Below are 12996 nucleotides of genomic sequence, written 5' to 3' on the forward strand. Positions count from 1 at the left end.
ACGCCATCCTTGTTTCAATATACTAACAATAGCAGAAACTCTGACAGCCTGGTGGAAATTCCACAAAATCGCTAACATCACTTTTGTACCTTCAAATTGTACTCCCATCTGGAACAATCCTGATTTTCTAAGTCACAAGACACCTCTAAATCTCCACACATGGTCCGCTAAAGGCATCACTCATCTGAAACACATCTTCAATAACAACACCATGGTTTCATTCCCTCACTTGGTTCAGAAGTACGGCATCAGGAGCAATCCATTTTTGGAATATCTGCAACTCAAATCATCCGTTCAATCCAAACTTAACGTTAAGGCCACTAACCTAGAAATACCCCCCTCAACCTCAGAATTAATTCATATCCCCCTTCAAAAAAGTTAATCTCAAAAATATGGAGAGTAATATCACAGTCTGACAAAACATCATCCATACCATCAAGAAAATGGGAATCAGACCTATCCATCACTCCTCATGCTGATTTCTGGAACCAAATCTGCAATAACATCTACTTCATGACTAAAAATGCCAATTTACAACTAATACAGTGTAAAATACTTCACAGAATTCATTACACCGGGCAAAACATGTTTCAAATGGGATTCACGTCAGATATCTGTCCACATTGCACTCAGAACAGCCCGGATAGCTTTGTTCACGCCACCTGGCACTGCACCAGTTCATCACTTTTGTGAAGAAATAACTGAGTCACTGTCTGTCTTCCTGGGCTGCCTCGTCCCTTTATCCCCTTCACTGTGCTTACTAGGAGACATCTCAACAATACATCTGAGTAAAACAAACCGCAAATCACTCCTTGTGGCCCGAACTACCGCCAAGAAAACTATCCTCATCAACTGGAAATCAAGGAATAACACACACATCGCACACTGGAGAAACTTAATGACAGAATATATTTCAATGGAAAATCTAACCTCATCCATCATATACAATACAACAGAACACCGTTCCACCTGGTCATCCCTCACTATGTTTCTGCAAACGTGACACCACCCATTCTATTCATATTGAAATATGTATAGTATATATACCGGTGTATATAGATATATTTTTTTTTTTTTGCGTATTTTTTTACTATTGATTTCTGTTTTGTTTTTCTTGCCGGACAACCAATTGAAACCCACGTACATGCATACATGAACATCCATTTGCACACATACTGACCTGTTTTTCATTTTTTCTTTTTGGTTTGGTTTTTCAAATTATTATTATTATTATATTTATATATATATTTTTTCCCTCCATCTCGAAAGGCTCAAGGACATTCTCACACACACACGCGCACACATACACACACACTGACTATATGATATTTGCTGGCTTTTATCCCACTGTTCTTGTCATCCTCTTGTTGTTATGTCTATGTATTGTCTTAATATTGTCTCGTGTCTTTCAATAAAACATTTTTAAAAAAATAAATAAATGAAAAAAGCATAAATCTTGCTCCATGTGCAGTTCAAAATGGCATGTCTTGTTGCACCTGCCATTCACCGTGACAGCTCCAGTCCAACACATCTGTGCTGCACCATCAACTGACACACAGTGCAGATCAGTGACGAAGGAAGAGTGCATGAAAAAGTAGTGACCTGGGCCCGATCTGATCCAGGGTCAGTGCTGAACAGTGGCCAGAAGAGGGCATCAGACCGCCACATCAGTGTTGGGTGGGTCCTCCTTCCAACCATCGCTGCCTCGTTGGTTGCAGTGCGCCTGTTGCAGAGTCTTCATCCAAAGCAGAATGAGTCAGACATTTTCTTAATGTGACTTGTGCCAAAGCTTCATTCATAATCTACAACAGCTAGATAGAAGTCCTCATGTGCAATTTTATGTACAAGAAATTTAGAAATTGGTATCTTAATCAAACATGTAAAACATAAAGTAGATTTCTCCTTATGATATTTCAGAACATAGTCCACTTCTGTCAGTTTTTTTTTTTACAAAGATTAACAGCATTCACATGTCGTGTTCTTATTTCAGAACTACTCTATTGTTACCTAATACTTTTTAATTATTAATAATAATAATAATCATAATACGTTGACATTGTGAGTTCTGAAACTGGATTGATGATGTAAGAAATTTATATTTACCGTTTGGTAAAAAGGTACGTAGTCTGTGTATTTTTATGAATTAAGTATGTATAAAAACGATGTGCATCCTCAGTCTCTGTGATCAGTGTTTTGCATTGTACATTTCCAAATGCATACAAATGTCCTGCAGCACTGCAGTATCTTCGCATTATACCGCAGCCCCTCGCTCTCCCTGCCTCGCTCTCCCTCCCCTATATCTCCTCTGTCACTAAACCTAACCTCTAAAGTCTTTCTAGGAATCACTTTTTGTACCTCTTTCCATCATGACAAACTGAATTCCTCTTTTTCTTTAGCAATCAACTCTTGTTTTTATTTCCCCCCCCCTGCCCATTGCACTTTCTGGCATATCTCCACAATCCTGTTAAATCTCCAACACCTCCTTTGTCCTTGGTTCATTATAGGTTCAAACGCTACATTTTATTATGTCTGATCACCTCTCTCCACTTAATCTCACATGATCTCTGCTCCAAACTCAGTATTTACTCTCATCCACATCTAAATGTACAGTATACGTGATTATGAGGAGTCAGTGTCTCTCCTTCCCTCCCTCGTGCTCCCTCTTCCTAACAGGGGGAGGCGCTCATGTGCATGTGAGTGTGATAGTGCGGCGGAGGCATGGGCATCGGAGGCATGGCCATGGGAAGAGCTTGGCCTTGGGGATGTGAGGCGTGCGACCTGGTGAGGGTGTGTGTGGTGGGGTAGCCAGCAGACTGCGGGGGCATTTGGTAGCTCCCTGCGGAAGAAGACCCAGAAGGCGGGCTGCCCTGCCCTTGGAGGCTGCTTTTGGGGGGCACCGGGGGAGCCTGGTTGAGCTGGATGGAGATGTCGCTGGAGGCTTCGGAGGTGCTGCGGCCTCGCTCCGGCGGAGGCCAGGATGATTCTGGGTGGAGGAATTGGCCGCTGTAGTCGCTGCTCTCGGACAGGCGGGGGCGGTAGAGTGCAGGGTGGGGGCGGTACATCTCTTCCTCGGCGTAGCGCTTCATAAACAGATAGACTGACATCACCCCGGCCCCCTGAGACAGCGAGTGAGAAAATAAGCGGGATGAGATGAGGGGGGTGATAAGATGCCACAGGGAGAGAGGGACTGAGCTGCGTAACTAAACTGAGTTCAGAGCACATTTTCAAAGAAGTAGTAACAAGTGATGGCTGGGGAAATTAAATGAAAAGTGACTGATAGAGCAGAAGTGTTAAAAGGAATGTATTAAAGTAAAGAGGTGAAAGTATCAGCCTTTGATTTAGAAAGATGAGGTACGCTTTAAATTCATTTAAGCTCATATATAACAGATTGAAAGGAAAAGAAAGGTGAAAGGGGGAGACATGAGTGTGGAGAACAGATGGGGAGAAAGGAGAGAGAAGAGGGGAGGAGGTTAGTGTCCACTGCACCACATTAAGAGCAGTGCTGCTGCTGATGATGGGAAATAGGCAGGAGGAGAGTGGGGGAGGGGGAGGGGGGGGGTGAGCAGAGGATTCACATGATATCTCTCCACGCATGGATGCACACATGAACACACACAAACCATCGATGCCTCACCATATCTACAGCATTGTAATCATCTTACCTTCTTAAACTCAGCATGCAACACTTAGAACTCACACTCTCTCACTCTCTTTCACATATTTCTTCCCACGAACAAAAACACAAACACACAGACACACACACACACACACACACACACACAGCCCAGACCGACCTCTTTGAGTAAGAAGGAAGAGGCAGCGAAGGCGAAGGACCAGCCATAGTGGTAGTTGAAGAACTGCTCGGGCTCCCTGGGCCGGTTCATCACCTCATCATTAATACTGGAGATGTAGAGTACCAGGCCCACCACCAGACTGAGGCCTGCACACATCACATTAACAATGACAGCGAGTCAGAGAGAGCCAGAGAGTCAGATACAAGAGAGAGCGAGGAGGTCATTATATGGCGATCCAGACAGCTGCAGTAGTGTGGCGAGGGTTTAGGAGACAGAAAGAGCGAGAGAGAGCGATGGGATGTGAAGTGACCAGACCAAGAAATTTGCCTCCAATATGTTACATTACAAAATAGAGGGCAGAGAGACCAGAGTGTATCATAATGACAGATACAGATCAATGACCTTTAGAGAGAAATGCCTCATGGAAACAAAGCAATGGAAATAATATCAATGGAAAACATAAAAAATATATATTACAAATTTAAGTTCGACATTCTGATTGTAATTTCATTGAAATGTAATTTCTAGGTAACAGTGATGCCTGCAGATTTCCATTTAAACTAAACAAATGTATTTCCTTTACTTATCCTGAGAACAAAGTACCTTTAATTTAATTCTCATATTTTGATTACTGACTGAGCTTGTACGTTTATAATTTGGTCCTTTTTGAAAATCACAATGAAGATATGTTTAAAAAAAGAGAGGGATAAACACTGAAAGTACGTAAAAACAAACAAAAGTGTCTTGACACAGTTGTAATACCATTTAGCGGCTACATTCAGCATCCACTGTAAACTTGCGTTAGAGGACTCTAAGCATCGTATGGAAAACCAGAATAAGCTTTCAGTGACCCTTTTCAGCCAGAAGCAACATATACAACATTAAAACCCCTTCCTCCAAGAACAATCTTAGAAATGTTAAATGCATGAGATACAACATATGGCCAACATCAAATCATCAATATTCAACGAAAGCTGCATGCTGTAAGCAGCAAAATGAGTACTTTTAGCCTTCCCTGCAAGATTAAAATGTACCACCCGCTGTCAAGCTATGCCCTTCACAGTAAACGCCTCGTTTGAGAGGCTGTGTTGTCAATTTAAAATTGAAAACCACAGAATATGCAGAAACCATGCTGCTGGTAATCCTGCAGTGGAAGTACATCTTTACCTAAATAAGTAACAGCATCAAAATTGGGGGAAACACGGATGTGCACGTGCACACTTAGGAGATAAAGGAAACCAAAGGGTGTGCATGTGTGAGACAAAAAGAAAGAAGAAATAGATTATAGTCTACATGTACAAATGCATATGCAAGATGTCTGTTGGGTAAGAGAGAAATATCAACCTCTATGCTCGAACAGCTGGGGCTTCTTGCTCGGAATTCTGTAATATCACTCAGAACACGACCGACCCGAACTACAATATTTACCAAACACCGTGTCAGTGATGCCAGCAGAATAGTCTCACATCTCTCAGAAGTCCACCAACACCACAACATCCACAGTGACTAAGACTACTGAGGGATACAATCTGAATGAAGGAGTAAGTATGAGAGGAAGGATAGCGACTGAGCAGAAAAAGCTTTGAAAACTGAGAGCTGAGAGGCTGGGTGAATGAGAGAAGGGGGGAGGCTGAGGGAGGAGGGGTGAGTAGGGAAGGCAGGAGGAAGGCAGTGAGAGAGAGGCTCAGTGCAGCAGAATATCTAACCGCTGAAAAGCAATTTGATACACTTGCCCCTTATTGTCACCCTATTATCAAAAAGCACTGCGACACTTCCAGCACAGGCTATAAACATGACATAACGCCGGTTACATAAAACCTATTATTCTGCTACACCCTTTATCAGCAAGTCCCCGCCGCGGCAAAGTCAGGAGCCGTTGCTGCAGCTCCCGTTTGATGCTCCTCTAAGCTCTGCAGCGCTGCTTCCTGCTCAAACATGTCAAGTGAAACAGCCTTCAAAGAACATGAGCTCCAATTTGGCACCCGGCAGTCTTTACACACAGAGGACAAGAAACGGGAGCATTAGAGCCACCTGCTGTTCAACAAGGTTAATTACACTAATGCAGGACATAAAGATGAGAGAGCTGCTCATGGTACTGTGGGAATATCGCGTGTATGTTCAGGATTTTGACAATCCTTGAGAGTAATCCAAAAATTCATAATTCCTCTCTTAAAGCCTGTTTAATTCCAAAGTCAGAAGAGCAGGAAGCTAATCTAGTCACCTTTTCTGATGACAGCCTACACACCTGCATCAGACACTAAAAATAGAGCCGTGATGGAGCGCGTCCGCGTGTGACACAGGACACGCCAGGCTGCTGTAATCAATCACTGAGTGAAGGTGTGGTGACAAGCGGGAGATGAGTAATGGTTCCCACCTGAGAGGATGAAGAAGATGCCAGACACAAAGGCCAGGATGGTGCGCTGAGGCCGGATGTGTCCGATGTTACTGATGACGAAGGCAGTGAAGACGAAAAGCAGCGACACCATCGGGAAGGGCGTGGCTGTCCGCACCATCTCTGTAGGGAGGAGAGGTCACCGTGTCAAACAAAGCTGATGTAATGTGTCCTTAAACTGCTGAGAGAGGTGGATGATGATGTCTCTGGAGCTGATAAAGTATTAAGACAATCAGAGGCGGTAGAATCTAGGATATTAAGTATGCTCAGTGAAGTGAAGATGCCATGACATTCATCACTAAAAAGGGGAGATTGGAAACAGCATTCCTTTCTTACAGTGGTCTGCTTTTTACTTTTGGTATGAACACATTTCTTTAAAGTGTCTAATTGCTTTTTAACGATGGGAAACAGAGTTATGATGGAAAATGTTGCTCCATAAATATGAAAATGGTTGTAAATATTCAAAAACAGTTAAAAATAACAGTCATAATAACAATAATAATAACCATAATAATAATATTTTCTGGATCAAAGATCACAATTTACATTTTATTTAACTTTAACCCGTTAAATCACCCGTTAAATCACTTTAATGAAGTTCATCTGATTACTGTTAGAAAGGCTGCAACTAACAGTTATTTTCCCAGAGTCCAAGATGAAGTCTTTAAAGATCTTATTTTGTCTGACCAAAGACAATCACTTTACTGTGATATAAAACAAAAACTCGAATATTACGTTCAAATTTCAGTATCCACGATCAATCAGTAGGGGGACTCTGCAGTTACTCTCAAACAGAAGATAACGTGTAAAGTCTCTGGGCTGTTGTATGTTTTACTCACTGAGGATATTCGCAGTGTTTTCAGTGGTGATCTCTATATCGGGTTCAGTGAAGTACTCCGATGCAACACATCTCCCGTTTTCCGCTCCTGAGAGGAAACACACACACACAAACAAAGAGGAACATTTTGGGGTTTGCTTTCAAAGTCAGTGATGCATGAGGAAGCAAAACAAAAGCCAGAAAAATAAAGAAACATCTCTGGGTCTCTGCAGTCCTGCTCACAGGTAACGATCATGTTTTGTGACAGCTATATGATTCTGGAGGCCAGAAGCTCGCTTTCTCTCTTTTCTCCCCTTGCTGCTCTCTCACTCGGCTGATTTATCTGTTTCTGTGTGTTTGTCACTGAGATAATGTGGACATATGCACACACACACGTAGCAGCATTGTTTGGATGGTTGTGTGTGTGTGTGTGTGTGTGTTTTGGTGTATCCGTGCACACAAGTATCTGTCTTCTACACAGTCATCCTTTAATTCTTTTTATTTGAATATGTTGTTGCATATACCTACCAGCCACGAAGCAAACTCTCCAGAGGCCTGAATGCAGCGCCATCTTCACCTCCATGCTCTGGTTCTGCTGCAGGATGATGCCCTCCACCATGATCAGCCAGTAGTCTGTGGACACGGCCACCCCCACCAGAAGCAGCCCGCAGGCTCCGAACACTGTAGACAGGATAGTCAGCGCACGGCTGCTGCACGAACTCATCTGGAGGGCGGAACGAGTGAGAGGAGGAATTAGATGACAAAACTGTGGAGACTAATGTAGGTACATTTGCACGGGGGGGCGGAGGGCGTGGCGGGAGGTAATTTAAAAGGAGGGAAACACTGAGACGGACATTTGACGCGCACACGTGCAAACAGCTACTGGCTATCTTCCTGTCTCGCTCTGGTATTGCTAAAGATGAGTTAGTGACACATGCGTGGCAACCAATCCGGTTAAAGGTCAGAGAGGAGCCAATGCAACAGATGATGACTTCACGGTGACCCACTGAACTTAGGAGAGGACTTTATAAAAACGGAGAGATGGATAGTAAACACACGCACACAGATCAGGAGAGGGAGGAGAGGTCCTGTGTGACTCAAACATGGTCTTTCTGTGACTTAGTCCTGGCCGACTGGGAAGGACTTCACTGCAAATCCATTGAGCATGCTGTCTGTATGCATTTGTGAGTTTCTGTGCATTTGTGTTTGTGTGTGTGTGTGTGTGTGTGTGTGTGTGTGTGTGTGTGATTGTTTAGACAAAATCCTCTGCTTAATTTGGAGCGCAGTTCAGTATCATCAGCTTGACAAATAATGGAGAACAAATGTATGTGGAAAACACAGAGCGGGGCTGGTGTTTACTGTAATCACCCTCATTTTGCTTACTTATTCAACACATTATGTGATACACTGGCAGGATCATTACTGTTATGCAGCTGACCTCATGCTTAGGGGGTTAGATTCGCTCTTGTTTTGATTATTTTCAGACTTTGTCTTTCTCTTTTGTTCTAATTTACAGTTTGTTCTATCTCTGGATCATATACTAGATTTTACAATATGTTTGAATCCTTTTATTTTTACTTATCCAACTTATCTTATTACATTAGACACTACTAACTAAAACTATAGGACCACCTTTAGTTCTTTCAGGAGGAGCTTGACCCACAATGGTAGCATCTCTCAGTTGCTGAATGTGTGCTGTTGTTTCACACTGTATCTCACTGTATCTGTACAGGCCATTAAAGTACACTTAAGTACACACTTAAGTACACAGTGACTAGAACGGAGCATACTGTCAAAAAATAATTGATATTTGTTGTAACAGGAAATGTTTTTTCACTCCTCTCTTGTCCAGTTTGTAACTACTCAGGCTTCACCATCTTGTTCTTACAGTAGCTGACGGGAGTGAGGACAGGCATGTTCTTCTGCTGATGGAACACGGCTGTTGGTTCAAGGTTTGAAAAGATGTGTGTTTGAGCTTTTCCTCCGCATATCACAGTTGTGCTGAGCTGTTTTTTTTTGCATATTTGTGGCCCTGCCTGTTTGATTGTCACAAATAAAAATGCTCACATTGCTGCAGATGACCAGCTTCCTTTTTGTTGCTTCTTGTATCATTCTCTATAAATCCACATCTGTGTATTATTACACACATAACATTTAGTCGAACAGACACTCGTCACTGTCTTGTGGAGTGAACCATTTGCGTACCAAAGTATGGTAAAAGTACATCATGTTTCAGCCAACTAATTAATTCAACATTGACCAATCATCAGGCACCGAAGAGCGCTTTGATGAATGAATGCCAAATGAATGACTTGAACATGAGAACCACTTTATTCTTCTTCTGGTCTTTCTTTGTACGTCAACCCTTTGAGTCTTTAAACATCAGAGTTATAATAGATACAGTCATGCTGCTGGGGAATAGACTCTTAAAGATTAAGCTTGGCCTCATCTTATCTGGACGGCCATTGTGTGAGACGTGACCACTATAGTTGCTTCAGTTTCTATGCAGCACCGGGGATGAATAGAGCTTCTTTTGTTAACAACAGAGCTGGTGGTAAAGGGTATACGCAGCAGAGAAATCCTCTGAGAAATGACACGTTTGGGCATGTTGAGGCTAAGAGAAGCAGAGAGTGAGTTACTGATGGTACGGACAGATTTCAGGGGGAAAAGGATGACCAACCGCTAAGAATCCATCCAGTCGCACAAACAGGACGAATTAAAGATAGAAAATCAATAGCAAAGTGACACGATTTACAACTGGCAGGATTTGAATGAACTCCTAAGTTTCCCACCAAAGTTTCTTTATTTCCTTATTTTTTCTCCTTTAATCAGAGGTTGTGAATCATATGACAAAGTGGTCACTGCTGCTGCTGACATTTGACGAGCAGAAAGGAGTGGGAATGAACAACCTTCCAGCAGTTGTGCCAAAGTGGTCAGGAATGAGTGAGAATCAATTGGAGTTGCAACCCAGCAGAGTGGATGTGCCGGAGTGGCTCTTCCAGACTTGTTCAGCACCACGGACAGCACCCTTATCTCTCTCATAGACTGCACCGTCAAACAGAAAACATATGGAATACATCTTGCTGGTTCATCATGGATTTGGACACAAATAAGAGGGAAAAAAAGTCACCACTTCACCGCCAATGTATTGAGCCCACATCACCCCCCAAGAAAAAAATCCTCTAAAGGGCTGTTGCAGCTTTGTACAGTTAAGATTGAAAGGAAAAAAAATTCACTGTTAGATTTGTGATAACGATCCCATTTTAGCGCTCTGAGACAGGCCCCTCAGCTCCCTCACCCAGAAAGTAATGAGCCAATTGAATTGGTTAGATAGGAGCCACAAGGGGACAAAAGGTTTAATTCTCTCCAATCTGTCACAATCTACAGACTGACAGCACCTCTAAGCCTCACAGGAAAGAAAGACAGAGAAAGAGGGAGTGATGGGCAAGAGGAAAATATATGGAGACGTGCTGAAGAGAAGAAAGCAGCAGAGAGAGGAGGACGAAACTAGAGAGAGAGAGAGAGAGAGAGAGAGAGAGAGAGAGAGAGAGAGAGAGAGAGAGAGAGAGAGAGAGAGAGTCCTTAAGGCGGGAACAGCACAGCAGGAGTACATGTAGGATATAGGATAGCACAGGGAAAGACCTTGGCCCAAAAAATGGAAGGAATACCCATCATGGACGCGCACGACGGGGATGCGCCTACACCTGTGCTAAACTAACCAACCTTGACTGTGCAGCGTCTCAAAAAAAATCAGCCCGAGAGGAGGAACTCAGTGGAAAAATAAATGACTTCATGACGACTAAACGTAGATATCGTGACTCAATGGGTGGGTTTGCTCAGGATTCCTCGGAGCATTTCAGCTGCGCAGCCACACTCCGGTGAAACTCGCACCATTTTCACGGCGCCGAGCAGACAGTTCAACACCAGATCTTCTGAAAAACGACATGTATGTAAAGCGGGATCTGTACCCAGTGCAGGGCTGACCAAGGCAGCGATGTGCGCATAAGATTGTTTAGACCCCCCCCCCCCCCCCCCCCCCTTACTGTCACACACTCACACGCGGAGTTTGGAGATGATAAACACAGAGCAGGGAACATGTGAGCAGGGAACATGTGAGCGACTCGCGCACAAAATTGGGATGGAATTGGTGAAACAAAAATAAAAAACATGCAGGTGACATTTGGCCTGACTGTGATATCTCAAAAGAAGATGTGTCTTTACGCTTACACGACACGCGAGGACAGGTTATGAATGCTGCGTTTCTTTTTTTCTTTTTTTTACCGCTGCTGTCATCACACAATAATAGACACGCATACATTTCAAATGACTGAGTCAGGTTAAAAAAAGGCGTCATCGTCACAATTACAGTCAAGAAACACACAACTGTCTTATTTAAAAAAAGGGGAGAAAAATACTCACCCTGCCACGAGTCGTGCGCACACGTCAGTAGCCAAGAAACCTCACACCAGGGAGGCTTGGTGGATTTTGTTCTCTCTCTTTTATGTGTTTTCGCTTAAGCCCATTGACCCATCCTCCAAATCCCGAACTCTCTCTTTCACCCAATCTGTCCCAGGCACTGCGGTGGATTGGTTCAGCGAGCTACTTTGGCTACAAAAGAGACATAGCGGGAGCAGGAGGGAGAGAAGTGTTGGAGAGAGAGAGAAGGGGTGAGATAGTGAGTGAGATAGTGAGTGAGTGAGTGCGCGAGAGAGAGCGAGAGCGAGAGAGAGAGAGCGAGAGAGAGAGAGAGAGAGGAGGAGGAGGTCGTGATAAACTACTATTTCTCATCCAATCATTTATATCATTTTTTTGTGATTTGTTTCTGTTTTTCTTCATGATAGGCTGCTACACAGTAACGCCGTTGCATAATGTTATGTTCCAGTAAAAACAATAGGACAATACATTTTATTGGTTTTTCTGATTCTTTTTTATTTCTTACCTTTGTCATTTTCTCTTATTATCAGTCATCTGTTATCGACAACATTTCACTCACTTCTTACAAGGTGCTAAAGTTTGACTGAGTATTTTGCCGTTTTCTTACATTTTTCTTATACATATTATATTTTATCATGATTATTTTACTTACATTGTAAACCTTGTTGGCTCACGACATGCTTTGACAGCACTGTGCTTAATTATGATCATGTCACTAAAGCAACATTCAATTTCAATTCTATGCAAACTTAATACAATTTACAGAATCTTGCAGATTTACAGCATTTTGTGTCAAATATAAGTGGAAAACACAGTAGATCACCTACTAGATGTAGATGTGGTTCATTCAACACTTTAATTTCACCTCACATAATGACGATACTACACTTCACAAGTAACCTCGCCCTCTCTTTCTTCATCCCCCATGTCTCCTGTGGTCCATGTCCCTTGGTCTATTTTTAGCTGGCTTGTGGAGGAATCCTACATTTTTAGTAACGATATCAATAGTCTACAGCACACTCTGACCTCAGGGCATGAGCGAGGGAGAGAGATAGAGAGAGAGAGGGAGGTGGGGGTGAGTATGAGAGATTGAGGCAAGATAGAAAGAGAGCAGAGAGAGGAAGAGGAGGCAGCAGTGAAGAGGAGGGATGATATCATGTCAAAGTGACAGTGAATGATGGACTGCACACACAACTCCGGCTGCAGAGCGCTGGAGGTTCAGTTGCATGAAGAGAGATACTGTCAAGGTTGGAGTAAAGGCTGCGGTGAGGAGTTCAAGATCAGGCAGTCGACATCAGGTGCACATGAAATACACTGAGGAGGATTTATCTTTTCACTAAAGTGGCATTCCATGTTTGTTTTTGTTTTAAATACCTTATTTAAGAGTGAAAGTCCTTCACCACTGTATTGTAGGTTAGAAACACATTCGACGATAAAATAGTCCCATAAAAGATATCAACATCAATGTTTTCACAGGAATGAATACAAATCAAAACATAAAAGTCACATTTCTTCACAAGATTAGCGACATGTTTTAGAGCTACAGCAATACAAAGAAC

The 12996-nt window shown here is 42.8% G+C and overlaps 1 protein-coding gene across 1 annotated transcript; it reads right to left on the minus strand.

The window, feature by feature from the left end:
- Positions 1-2666: 2666 nt before the first annotated feature.
- Positions 2667-11457, minus strand: cacng7b (calcium channel, voltage-dependent, gamma subunit 7b; the record flags this gene model as incomplete). Its single annotated transcript, XM_079274858.1, has 6 exons — positions 11423-11457; positions 7532-7727; positions 7026-7112; positions 6169-6309; positions 3795-3940; positions 2667-3116 (listed from the first exon to the last, which is right to left on the minus strand). Exons 2-6 carry the CDS (start codon positions 7725-7727, stop codon positions 2667-2669), a joined length of 1020 nt encoding a protein of 339 aa, XP_079130984.1. The 5' UTR covers positions 11423-11457.
- Between the last annotated feature and the right edge of the window lie 1539 nt (positions 11458-12996).

This window comes from Melanostigma gelatinosum (genome assembly GCF_949748355.1).
Source record: "Melanostigma gelatinosum genome assembly, chromosome: 9".
NCBI classification, from domain to species: domain Eukaryota; kingdom Metazoa; phylum Chordata; class Actinopteri; order Perciformes; family Zoarcidae; genus Melanostigma; species Melanostigma gelatinosum.